Source organism: Odontesthes bonariensis, chromosome 4 (assembly GCF_027942865.1).
Source record: "Odontesthes bonariensis isolate fOdoBon6 chromosome 4, fOdoBon6.hap1, whole genome shotgun sequence".
Classification (NCBI taxonomy): domain Eukaryota; kingdom Metazoa; phylum Chordata; class Actinopteri; order Atheriniformes; family Atherinopsidae; genus Odontesthes; species Odontesthes bonariensis.
Genome location: NC_134509.1, coordinates 33072534 through 33086472, shown reverse-complemented (window position 1 = coordinate 33086472; position 13939 = coordinate 33072534). Strand labels below are relative to the sequence as shown.

At 41.6% G+C, this 13939-nt stretch overlaps 1 protein-coding gene across 2 annotated transcripts; it reads left to right on the top strand.

Moving 5' to 3' along the window:
• The first annotated feature begins 795 nt into the window (after positions 1-795).
• On the top strand, positions 796-10793 carry LOC142378983 (beta-1,3-galactosyltransferase 5-like). 2 transcript variants are annotated; one of them, XM_075464016.1, is made up of 2 exons: positions 796-994; positions 8543-10793. In XM_075464016.1, the coding sequence occupies exon 2, from the start codon at positions 8548-8550 to the stop codon at positions 9613-9615; it is 1068 nt and encodes a 355-aa protein (XP_075320131.1). In that variant the 5' UTR covers positions 796-994; positions 8543-8547; the 3' UTR covers positions 9616-10793. The 2 variants fall into 2 exon arrangements, with proteins under 2 accessions (XP_075320131.1, XP_075320132.1); XM_075464017.1 differs by lacking the exon at positions 796-994 and adding an exon at positions 2109-2213.
• The last annotated feature ends 3146 nt before the right edge of the window (positions 10794-13939 follow it).

Genomic DNA, 13939 nt, shown 5'->3' with positions numbered 1-13939 from the left:
ATGGCAAACTCTGCATTTACTGACATGATGGGATTCTTGACAAGTGTTTATTTCTGATCCCTTAGATGTCTTTCTTTTAACACACCGCAATTTATGTTCAAATTAATCAACATTGTAATTAAAGATTGTATTTAAAGGACTCAAGATATGGAGCCTCCAATTACACAGAAAGACCCCCCCCCCCCGCCAAAAAACAAAAAACACAGTTCCAAAATTATTTAGACATTGGATAAGGTGCAAAATGCAGCAATTCAATTGACAATGACTTAATGAATACATAATATGTGTGTAATGTGAGTTGTAAAGCTTCAGATCAATAGAAACATGTTATCAACTCTGAGCGGAGGGTGACATCTGGTGGTGGAGACAGCTTATTACAGGAGCGATTGCATCGTTAAAGCCCATCAGTTGTATACCTGCTAGGAGTAGGAGTAGGCTAATAGAGCCAAATATAGGCTTAAAAAAAAAGAGAAACAAAGAACATATTAAGGGAACGACGGACCATTCAAATACTAAATAATACAGGAAATGACAGGATTTGTGGTCTACCGAAATACAAATGATAATCTGACACAAAGCTGTTATTTATCATTTGAATAATTCAGCACAAAGCGGCCAATCTGCAGAGTGAGTTGGAAAACTTGTCTCAAATAATTAATTAAGTCCTTCCCCCCCCCTTTTTTTTAGATTTGTTGTTTTTAGATTGAATGTTTTGTTTTGGTCGACTTTACTCGCAGGTAAAGAATTTGGTTTAGCTCTACTACGTGATGAGCAAGACAACAAGGAAGTGAAGGAAGGAGTTTCCTGTGAAATATCTGAGTGGTGTTCATTTCCAGGTGCGCCTTTTAAGGGCGGCTCGCGCTGCTTAAGGTGGGTTTTATTTGGCCCACATCTAAGCTGACGTGACCCCCTGGTCTCCCGGGAGTTTACGTGTCTCGCAGAAAGGACAACGTGGAATCCGGTTGCTTTTAAATAGGTGCAAGAGAAGCAAGAGGTATGTGGTGGCGTTGTGATCCGCGGCTCTGTCTCGAGGACATGTTTGTTACTGGTCGGCGTCCTTTAATCAAACGCTGTAATAAAATCCAGAATTTTGATGGGTTTTTAATTGTTTTTAACGGGGGCGCAACCAGAGGTGTGACCAGAATGGCATGTGTGGGTGGGCAGTTAACAATACCTGAAAAAAATCGGTGGAAAACTTCTACTACAACTTCAAGCATAATAATAATAATAATAATAGTAATAATTCAATTCGGTAATGAAAATATGGTCACACTAGCATAAATCATGACCATCAATTTTGTTAACAGTGTGGAATTTTTTTATGAAGTTTTTTTTTTTTTTTTATTATTACCTTCATTAAGTTTACATTTCAGATCATTAACAAAAACATCCGAAAATGTGAAAATCGCCTTTTTTTTTTCAACTGCAAGGGGTTAAGGTTTACGGAGGCGGGGAAACACGATAACAAAAAAATAAATAAAGCTATAAACTTTGCAGATATATGCTTTTTTTTAAAGGAATACTATGTAACATTTCTACCTTAAAATAACAGCTTGAAAAAAATTGTGCGGCTAGAATGAGTTTTAATATTACGATTGGCCTGTCTCCTATGCCCTTCGGGGGTCTGAGTTGGAAAAACTGCGCTATGTAACTTTGCTGGAGCGGCCCGGTAGCGGCCCGGGAGCTGAGCGGAAGTACTTCGACTTGCTTTCTGGCACACCTACCGCAAAAACAAATAGACCCCTCTCACGCTCCCAGGTACATTTGATTACTCTTACCTTCTCGGTCGACATAGCTTGCACCTTCTGACTCCACGCCAGTTCGTCAACAAACGTGAAAGTGAAAGTGAAAGGGTGTTGTATTTACGACAGTGTAACTGTACATTACCTCCAAGCCTGTAGGGGGAGCTCCATAGTGGGCTTTTTGAGAAGTTACATTGTATTGCTTTAAATCACAAACAGAGTTAATAAATCGTGGCCTTTATTCTGGCCAGTTTTCTTTGATGGACAGGGGATTTCTCAGGGGGGCAGGACTTGTTCCTGGGGGTGTAGTGCCCCCCCCCCCCCCCCCCCCAAGCCCCCCCATAGCCACGCCCCTGGGCGCAACACAGCCTGCATTCGCACAAAGACCAACTTCTGCAAAGGAGTTGCGTCAGTAGAGCAGACGTGTATCGCATCTCCATTTGACAAAGGTCAGCCTCCCGCTTTCTGCTGGTAAGGCTCACTATGCAAACAAACTTAATATTTTCTGAGTCTGAGTCTCCACTAACTAAATACCTTTTAAACAAGGGCAACGAGAGAGGATCGTTTCTATTTTTTTCTTTTCTTTCATACGCAAAATATGGTCAAGCCGCGCGTTTACAGCCAGTTGTGGTGTTTAAACTCCTGAAGTACTAAATACAGTCAGTGTCAGCCGTTATTCTGTTTCCTGAAACTTCACATGCTGAAAGCTCGTGGCTCAAGAAATGATCAAACTTCCTGTTGTTGTTTGCGAGAAGAAACGGGAGCGTGGCAGCCGCACAAATTGTAGATCGTAGCTCTCGCAAAAAGAAAAACCCGATTTCTATGTTAATGTGACAAATAAAAACAGGAGTCCATTTATTCTGCAAACAAAAATTGTACACGCGGACAGTAGAATGTGGTAGTTTTTATAGCAGCGTCCCCACATCAGTGGTTAAATGTTGGTCATGGGGAAATCTTCTATTATCTGAAAGCATTAAATAATGAATGGATTTGAGTCCGCTGCTTTGCTTATACTTCTCAAGCTGCATTTAATTTCCTGCTCTTTCATTTGTGCCTTGTTTATTATTTTTTTCTTTCTTTTCCTCATGCTTTGATTGGACAGTATGTTGGTCAGCTGTTTTTAGGTGTGTGTGTTTCCACCTTTTGGGATCAGTTAAACGAGAGAGAAACCTTCTACCCTCTTGATTTCTTGTTTGCACAACAAGTGAGACGTCTGAGCAGGTTGCCTTTTGATTTAGGACATTCTAAAGAAACTAATGAACGTCAAACTTGTTTCCTGATTTGAAAACTCAATAAGAAGTTTTACTTATCATATATCTCCTTTTTCGGTGTGGACTTCTATAAACCGTCTTTGAGTAAAGCAGGAATGCAGAACTGAGTCATTTGTGGCACAACAGGTTGTGTTTCCTGTTCATGTCGGCAAGTTCTCAAAATTCTAAAGTCGGAAAATTCGAACTGATACAACTTTCAGGTCCCTCCCCCAACCTCTACCAAGCTCCAAACCGCCCCCCAAACCCCTCCCCCTCTGTGGACGAGGTTGTGCACGTGAGTTCACACCAGTGTGCACGCACACAAGCTGGGGCAGACTTAAGCTGGAGTTACAGTTGACGTGTCGCTCACAGCGGTGGCGTACCGTGACGTCAAAATGATGTTTCAGGTCTGGCGCTTGCCTTGAAAAGACGGTGTCGTCTTTTCAAGGCAAGCTGGTGTCGTGCACCAGTCGATTTTTGTAACTTGGCTGCGCCGAGAACGACAAACCGGATGGACCAATGTGAGACCAGGCTCAGTCAGGAGGTGCGTCTGTACAGCACCTGTACGAAACTGCAGTGAAACAGCACAGGGAGCACGTAAACTCCCAAAACTGGTGGACAGAGATTGGCAGAACTTTGGGGAAAGAGGGAGAGTTCTGTAAGAATGTGTGGAAGAAGCTACGGGACAGTTACGTGAAGGCAAAGAAGAGGGCAGAGGCTCAAAAAGTGGTGATTCAGACCTTCACCTCTTTTAACTGAATTAAAAAATTTAAATTATCCGAATACTGCAGCAGTATCATCAATGACAGTATTCATGCTCTTCATTGTTTTCTTCTCCACTTTCGTGGTTGTAGAGTAGTTAGCGGTAACCTTCACGTAGCAGCGCCAGCTCTGTGACGGAGAAGATTGCAACTACTGGCGCATCGATTTGCGCCACTATATATTGCGGGCACGAAACCGTGACGTCATCAACACCGCTCGTGCTAGCAGACGCGGCAACCATGCTAGAGCCTTCACGCTCAGCAGCGTGTGCACAAGCTGTAATTGACAGGTAGCGATTCTTCCAACCTAACGTGATTGGTTAAAAACAGCCGGGAGCGCTCGATTTTTGCAAGCACGATTACAGGCTTTAGAGGGAGCTACAGAATTCAGGATTTTTCCTAAACAGCCTATTTAATATTCTACTTCCAGAATCCCATGACAGTTCAAGCTAATATGACTAAAAAAATGTTGCCGACGGCAGCTTTAAAGTTGGAGGGATTTTTTATTATTTAGAGGATAAAGTGTGTAGTGAATTAAATTTGAGGAAAGAAAAGCGACAGCTGTTAACAGCACAGACACGTCACAGTTTTGCTCCAAAGTAAATACGTGTAAGTATCGTTTTATTTACCAGAGTTTTGAACAGATTGGAACCGAGCTCGAGATGTAATATTGTTTTATTTTATACTGTTAAATGAAGATGTTGGAAGATGATCCCAAGGTACTTTTGGGCAACAAATGTTGAAAAGTAAAGCTTAAAAATCTGCTGAAGGTGGAGGGAATTTTGGGAGAAGTTACAAAGATGTTGATGTTGATCAAACCTGTTCTGAAGCTCAAATGACGTCTATTTCAAACTTTCAGAGTAGTTTCGTTTAAATTTCCCCTGCCGTGTTTTGTTATTATCAAATTAAATGAACAATTTATTTTACTTGCTGCTCTTTTAATTTGTTAGCTGTAGTGGCTTATTGTCACTGTCTTGTTATGACCCATCTTTCATGCCAAGCTGACGGCCACCTGAAGTTGATATAACCAAATGTCTGACCACAAAGTAAACCGATATGAATGTTGCATTTTCCATAGCACAAATTCACCCCTGCAGTCACCTCATGGGACTTCACAGAGAGGAAAGCGCAAATAGACACGTGGAAGAAAAACCTCCAGAATAAGTTTTACCAGGAAGAAATCTTTGGCTTGTTAACTTCCTGGAGTGTTTCTCACTTGGCTAAATTTAGTGACAGTTTCTCTTTACAATGGAAATGATCCTGAAATGATCAACCAATTTTGCTGTCAGTGGTCACCTTCTTATGTTGTGGTGCTCACCAGTGTCCACTTTTCTCTCAGACTGTACCAAACTGTTGAATTGGCCACTCCTAATGCTCCATCCATTTCTCTGATGGATTGTTTATCTTAATTAATAATTTTTTTTTAGCAGCGTATGAATGAACTGTTTAATTTCTGCTTGGAACTCCTTTAACTGCCTGTTGTGGGTTCATACCAACAGCTTCCAAACGCTGTAATCGATATATTTATGATATTGGAGGAAAGGCCCACTTCTCAGTTCAAACTTTGAGCTCATTCATTAGCTATATAAGTGTATATGTTTAGGGAAACGGCTAAAAATCTAAAAAGACATGTTGGTATAACAGCTAAAAGCTGCTTCATCGTGTCTAGTTTGAACTCTGGGCTCCACTATCTGACCTGAGTCAGCAGATCTCAGAGCTCTACTGGGTTTATACTCTGCTAGCATGTCATTCATGTATTTTGAACCTAAACCATTTTGTGATTTGTAGACGAGTAGCAGAACTTTAAAATCTATTCTGTATCTGACCGGGAGCCAATGTAAAGACTTGAGAACTGGGGTGATGTGATCTGATCTCTTTGTTCTGGTTAAAACTCGGGCTGCAGCGTTCTGAATGAGCTGCAGCTGTTTGAGACTCTTTTGGGGGAGTCCAGTCAGAAGACTGCTTTATTTAGCACTTCAGGGGTTCAGGGCTCCAGACTAACTTTTTGCACTGGTGCACCTAACTTTTTTTCTTAGGTGCACCAGCACAAACGTTAGGTGCACCCAAATGTTCAAACGCATTGCATTTAACACCGCAGTTTTACAGGTTCACTTTATTTATTTATTTTATAATCGCTGTCCATATATGTCTATTAACTAGCAATCTGGTCAAAATAAAGTTCTTTATTTGAAGCGCAATTCTACAAACGAACTTAACTTACTAACTGAAACTTACTGAAAAAGTGTTGGTGCTTAAAGTGCTTCACTGGCCTGAAATTTGAACTTGAAACATCTCAAGATAAATTAAATAAAAAGAAAATCTAAATTAAAATTGCAAGTGTTTTAAGGGCTTCAAACTGAACATCTCATGGCATAATCTCTTATGGACTATCCTCCATTGCAGTCACATGCCCCTCGGATGGCCAACTCCTGTAGTTGGGTTAAATATATATATCATATTCACCGGTCTTCCTCTCCTCAAGATACAGCCGAACACTGACGCATTCCTGAACTATCAGAAATGCCATGTACTCACTGTTCAATTAGCACAGACGGGTTTATGTTGAAGCCATTTTTCTTCTGAAGAATTATTTCGGACTTGAACTTAGTGAAGGGAACTTTTGCAATATGGTCGGCAACGTTAAACTTGATTATCATCTCTGTTTGCTGCTGCCTGCCGCTGAAAGGCAGCGGGGGGAGAGGACACTGAGCAGGTAATGTGTTTCATAGATGCGTTGTGCTTTTTCAGCGTTTCAATTCAAAATGTATTAGAACCAGTCACAAATGCACTATTGCTACACTTTACTAGTCTAGCAAGCCAGACCCGTACAGCAAAAAGCCCCGGAGCAAATTCCATTTGCAGCCGCTAGGGGCGTCTAGATTTCTAGGCTAACACTTTACAGTAAATGCAGTGCATTAATCGGCTTTTATCGGCTTTACTGTATTTTAGCTAGGGAAACTGGTCAAGCCACTCTCTTGTAAATGTATACACTTTACCCCTTTTAAAGGGATAGTTCGGGATATTTGACATGAATCTGTATGGCATCACCATAACCAGTGTCTTGCATTCAAACTGACTTACCCCCGACAGTGTCCTGTGAGCCGAGTTTTTGTCCAGTGTTGGTCAAGGCGAAAGTAGTCCGGCTTGTTTGCTGGGGTCAAGAAATTAGCGCGTTTTTCTTCCCAAAACAGTACGTGTGCTAAAGAGTGATTTATTTCATCACAAAAACCGAAGCCGGCAAAAGTCACTCCTCGTTATCACTTGGGCCCTATACTGTCTCTCATTGTGTATCAGTGCGCACGTCACTCTGACCGCAAGCTGTGCGCACGAGTCTTTCTGTTCTTTGGCAGTGCTCAACACTTACTCTGCAGACAACTGGCCATCGGGTCCGGCTGGTCTGGGACGCCTCTTCCAGTTGATCTTGGGAACATGGAAAAAAGTTCTCAGACGCCTGCATTCAGGAGTGCAGGGAAGTCACCGTTATTTGTGATGCAGGCAGCAGCTGTCCCGCGGCCGCTGACATCCTCATCTATGGAAAGGTTTTGTATCTGGGGCATAACTAAATCCCACTCGTGGCAGCAGTAACATTCCACCTCTGTCTGCATTACTTCGCACTTCAAACAAGTGCACCAGGATTTGTCGGCCACCCTGGGTATCGCAGCTCCAGCACTGGCTCCAGCTTCTGTTTCCATCACTTCTCTGTCCACCCTCTCTCTTTCTGCCCGATCTAAGTCCATTTGGCGAACTTCCTCCTCAGTATAAACGGGTTCATAAAGATACCCCCTTGGCTCTGAACGGAAGTCAATATGTTCCTCGTCGCTCTCGTTGTCAGACATCTTCCCGAGCAGTAAACAAAGTGAACTCGTGCGCACAGCTCGCGGTCAGAATGACGTGCGCAGTGATACACAATGAGAGACAGTATAGGGCCCAAGTGATAACGAGGAGTGACTTTTGCCAGCTTCGGTTTTTGTGATGAAATAAATCACTCTTTAGCACACGTACTGTTTTGGGAAGAAAAACGCGCTAATTTCTTGACCCCAGCAAACAAGCCGGACTACTTTCGCCTTGACCAACACTGGACAAGAACTCGGCTCACAGGACACTGTCGGGGGTAAGTCAGTTTGAATGCACGACACTGGTTATGGTGATGCCATACAGACTCATGTCAAATATCCCGAACTATCCCTTTAATTTTAGTTGGTTCTGGCTCGGAGTCGATCGTATGTGGCTCATTATCTGATGCTAGCTCATTATCTGATGCTAGCTCTGGACCTGGGCTTGACATAACGTGGGTGGTTGATGGCTTCGTGTCAGAGCATTGGTTGTGATTATTTTCGGACGAATCAGGCCTTAACTTAACCAAAAAGTTGTCAATCATTCTTTTCATCTTATCTCCCGCGGCTACACCTACTGTTTATCTGACGAGCCGAGGTTCATCACCTCTCTGTCTGACTCGCAAGCACGTGTTCAAACGTACACATGTACATGGGCCAATCAGAGCGGGGTCCCGCCCTTCACTATCTCTGATTGGTTTAGACCACGATATGGATCTAACGTGTGTCTGTTGTTGAACCACAGGGAGACTTTCAGAGTCGCATAGACTTTTTTTTTTTTTTTTCCTTCGAACGGGTGGTTGCACCTGTGCGACCTCAGATTTTTTTTTAGGCGCACCATTGAGAAAATAGGTCACATGTGCGACCAAATTGGTCGCACTCTGGAGCCCTGTAGTTAATGCTGTACTCAGAAAGTTTTGCAGTTGTGCTAACACGAGTCTTTTCTTCCAATATAGTGTTAATGGAGAACAGAAGACACCTGAAATGCATCTTGATCTGCAGTTTGACAGCAGTGACCATCATCATAATCTATCTAAGTGAAATATCAGAGCCCTTCAGTGCTCCGCTTGCCAGAAAATTCTCAACATCAAAATCATCAGTTTCCTCATCAGCAGTGGATCCAGGTCCTTATCATGTGGCCTATCCACGGAATTACAAATTCATCATGGATGAAACTCCAACATGCAAAACCACAACTCCTTTCCTGATTGTCATTATTCCTGTCGCACCCAATGAAGAAGCTACCCGGAATGCCATTCGAAATACATGGGGAAAGGAGAAAGTGGTTCTTGATCAGCTGGTTGAAACTCTCTTTATAATTGGTTTACCAGGAGGACATGATGCTGAGCAGCAACAGGAGAAACTCAAACAGGAGAATGAGCGGCACCATGACCTCATTCAGAGCAATTTCCAGGACAGCTATCACAATTTGACCATCAAGACCATGCTCATGCTGGAGTGGCTGGTTCAGCACTGCGCCGAGGCGTCCTTTGTTTTAAAGGTTGATTCAGATGTGTTACTTAATGTCAAGAATTTAGTTGAATTGTTATTGGATCCCAACACAGCTAAACAAAACTACATGACAGGTTTGGTATGGTGGCACAGCCCGGTCTTAAGAAACCCCTTTAACAAGTTTTACATGCCGAAATACGTGATTCCTGAGTCCGAGTATCCTCCATATCCCTTGGGAATGGCCTACGTCATGTCTCTGGACCTCCCTCGGAAAATCTTGGATGTGTCACCTCAGATCAAAGCAATCTTCATTGAAGACGCCTACCTGGGCATGTGCCTAAAACGGCTAGGGATTTCTCCAACTGACCCTCCTGAAGAAACTATGTTTCTCGTAAACCCTCAACATCCGCTGAGCAGCTGCAGTCTCTCAAAAGTCATTGCCGTGATGACGACAGACATTTCACAGATGCAACGGTACTGGTGGATGATCAGACGAGGAGCTCGGTGCCCAGATTTGTCAGGTTCACAAGAACATTTTGGTCACAGGGTGAGCCCTTTGTCTATATTTGGATTATAAAAGGAGAAAAAAAAACGACATTATAAATCTCCCTACAGAAAAGTTCTTTTTTGATTTTATGTTAAAAAATCAAACTAATTCACCAAAGTATGAACAGGTACAGTATAGTGTGTACCTGTAATATTAGTTCTTAGTTATTCTTTTACCTCCAACCTAAAATGCTGCTGGGGAAATAGACCGACATCATATTAAATAATTTAATAAAATACCTGTTTGACATTTTGTCACAATGCCTCACCTGCCGGTCAGTTTCCAGCTTTTATACACATATCAGCTCGGTAGTTACCTGCTGACACCGTGTCAGTTTAACTGGATTTGCATTAGCTAGTGTGCCCATATCTGCAATGCCTTGATCAATGCAATGTGTCTGATAAAGTTTTTTCTTATGTTCCGTCATGGCTGTGAAAGATGCAAACTAAGTTTCACACACGTGAGAGTTGCTTTTCAACGCATAAGTTGGTTGGTGTGTGTGTGTACCACTCGTCTTATTCAATGTGGGACGTGAATATTAAAAAAAATGTTGGAAATAGAAATGAATGTGGAAAAAAAAATATAAAGGAAGTTTAAAAAAAATGGATAAATGGTGTAGGAGCCATGGGGAATTGATTGATTTTTGTATAGGGTATTGAGTAACTGGGTTTATTGAGTTTATTGAGTAACTGGTGATTACTGGGTAATCAGCACTCATGGCTTTAAAAGTAAGGAACCTTCTTTGTCTAGGCTGAAGCGATTGGTGGATACAATGGGTGCGATTGTTTTTATGTGTACGAGAAGGAAGAGGAAATAAATGGCCAAAATGCTCAAGTGGCAATTCCGACTCGTACTTTAATGACATCAAACAAGGTAAAAAATCACAGCGTCAATATTAGCCCGGTGCATCACCTCAGTGGCTTAAAGCGTTGGCCTGGCCTCTACAAATGGAAAAACACACATTTTTAAAGATTTATTTATTCATTTTTGAATATGGCAGTTTTGGTCCTCGATACATAAAGTGGTTTCAAGTTGTTGTTATTTATTCATTTTCCCATCTTTTCTGATTAAATTCATCAGCCTATAAAAATAATAGGTCTTGCATTTCTAATTGCCTCCTTTTTCTGATAAGGGCATATTAGCCTACAATGGTAGGTCTTACCTCCCTTTTACAATAAGTGTATCGACCTGTTCCCAACAGGATTTAGTCCCCAGCTGGGTGTCGCTATTCATTTTTCTTCATAGTGCACCAACCTCTTTACAACAACAACTCTACTCGCTTCTAGCAGAATTAGAATTTTGAAAAATACTCTGATTAGTTTCCCTCACCAATTATCACATCCCATATAAGGTCAGGGGACTTACAACTTGGTTAAGCATTAATGGATCTAATGACATACTGGTCGCATGTTACAAAATGAATACATGTTGTGGAAAAGGCTGCCTAAAGGGGACGCGTGTATCCCTTTTCCAACCCAGTTTAGACAAAACATCCGCAGTACGGAAGCCGCGTATGCCGACGTGAAGCAGCAGCTACCCATACGCTATCATCGCTCGCCCGCCATCGTAACTTTACTGTGTAAAAGCAGTCATAGTAATGTTTATTTATTGTCATGAGCGCATATGTCATTCTGATCACAAATGCGAAAAGACGTAGCGTATCGGCTATCACATATCTTTAGTGTGTAAAGCAGTCAGTTTAGTAATGTTAATTTATTGTCATGACAGTGTTGTTTCGCGTGCTTGACAGGTCGCTTCGTTAAATATTCTAGCGATTATCTCCTACAATACCCGAATATTTTATTAATGTTAATAAATTGTCATGACAGACAGCTTAGTTTGGTGTACTACGCCACTTTCTGTTAAAGATTCTAAGACGCGATTATCTCCCATCATATTTTTTTATATTCTTGAATTTGTTTTGGGAGGCAATTAAAAGATATTAAAGGCAAGCATTAAAGTATTTAAAAGAAACTGACAATAAGTACAGTATATCAAAGAAGTAAGTCTAACGTCGACATTATTTTAACAAAATTGAATCTGTCTTTTCATGGGACAATCCTTAAGAAATTACTCTTTGCTACAATGTAAAGTAGTGACTGTGCAGCTTGTATAATAGTGTAACAGTGTAAATTTGCTGTCTCCTCAAAATAATTCAGCACACAGCCATTAGACTTTGCGCTGCGCGTTCTCGTACTAGTTTCTTACTTACAGCTCGATAACCAGCGCCACTGGAGAAATTCGCTGGTCATACATTGTTGAGCTCAACAATGTCCAAACAAAAGATGGACTGCACGCGGCCAACAAGATCACAAACAAGCATGTCCACTTTGATGGCCAGAAGATGAAGGTGTCCCTGGCTGCACAAACACTGAGTCACTGTGTAGTGGTAGCACTGCGCACACTGAGGGACCTTGGTTGTTCACATTTTAAAAACTGTGAAGCAACAGCGGAATTATTCATTGAGGTAAAAACATGCAAACATTGTGATATATAACACTGCATATTCTGCATGAAATTCAACTTTGTTTATACTTAGCCTACCTGTAAAGGGAAATCCAAGCAGAGCTGTGTACTCAACTACCTACTTGTTTTATATTTTGAAATTAGATTATAATTTGATCTCCATGAAATGATACCACTGTTTGGGGTGATGTATCACTTAACAGAGGCTTGTGCTTTTTTTAGATGATTGACAGGTTGTTTGACGTCCTGAACTGAACAGCCGGAATCCGCATGCCAAAGGATCCAAAGCTCCCCTGGGTGCTTTGAATTGGACAGAGAGAGTAGAGCTCTTGTTGAGCGGCAGGGAATATTTGCACAGTTTGGTGATGAAAGATGGCACACCCCTCCACCAAACAAAGAGGTTTTTTAAAATAGTGAATGGTTAACCATATAAGGTTCACAACATCATAAGTTTATATGATGCTCTGTTCTCTTGTTGCGCATCGAGTTCATAAGATGCTCTGTTCTCTTGTTTGGATCTTTTTGCTGTCTGCAGTTTTGTTTCTATGGACTCTTCTGTTCAGTCTTTTTCAGGTCATACAGGACAAGTGTCAAAAATGGTTTGTATGTTCATATTATGTTGCTGTGTGCAAAACCAGAGTCAGGAGGTAATGTGAGTCCCTCCTGCTTTCAGGAGCATGTCCTGTATTGCACTTTTTTTTTCTTGTTTATGATGTTTGTCTCGGCATGTTGGAATCTTCTTGTGTTCAGTGTTTTTCAGGTCATAGAGGTGTTAAATGGTATGTATGACATGTTCTTGTTTTTAAGGTCTTCTTGTTCAGTTTTAATATAGTTCCTAGTTGTTCCTGACACTAACATATACTCTCAAGAAGCACCCAGTAGATTTGTAGTGTGCCTAATTCATTTACCAATCAGGGACTTTATTGGAGCAAAACATGTATTGATGCATGTATAAATATTTGTAGAAAAGTCAGTTAATGTCTTTCAATAACTACAATTACTAGGTGCTCGTGAGGTGTCTTGCTTTGCCATGATCATATTGTTTTCTTTTGAAGGTATCTGTCAGTCACCGGCTTTGTCATCAACATGGACACATTGTTGACGATGATTCCTGACCTGGGGGGTATTCCTAGAAGCTGGCTTAGCGGAAAGCCTGGCTTATTTCGCTACTTCTGGCTAAATTTAGCGAGAGTTCCGTTCCATAAAGGTGGCTTATTTGAACTCCCGCTGAGTAACCATGGTAGTTTATGCTGCTGAACTAGCCTGGTCGCGGGCAGGCTAAAGTTGAAGCTTAGCTTAGCTGCAACTCAAAAAATGTCCGACCGGCTGAAACGGACTCCTGAAAGAAATGTTCACCAAGAATTCTGCACTCCCGCAACTCATGTCTTGTCTAAATTAAAACATCATGCCATATTAAAAATACACAGAACGGAGCAATCAATGGAGGTAAGCAAAGTTAACGGATGGGTTTTGGGGGGGGCTCTGTCCTTTCAGGCTGCTGCTCCACATTTACAGTAGCCGATAATGTAAAACAACCTACTGGCTGAAGTATTTGCTTTAAGTTCATCATCTCCCTCAGGCTTCCCTGTGCACTACACTGTACCCATGTACGCATCCAAGGCAAGGCAATTTGTAGAGCACAATTCGTACACAAGGCAATTCAAAGTGCTTTAAAAAATCAATTAATTAATTTTAAAGTGAAGACTGCAGATAAAATACTTTCAGGTGTCATATGCACATCTAAATAGAACTTTCAGTCTTGATTTAAACATTGTCACATTGTCCAGGCCCCTGCTGGACCCGTGGAGGCTGACCAAGTAAATGAAAATTTTTCCATATCCTAAATGTACAGGTACACTTGGGGATAATTGTCCATAGACTCTGAACT

Coding starts and splice junctions, on each gene's coding strand:
- LOC142378983 (XM_075464016.1), top strand. CDS start 8,548: ATGGAGAACAGAAGACACCTGAAATGCATCTTGATCTGCAGTTTGACA.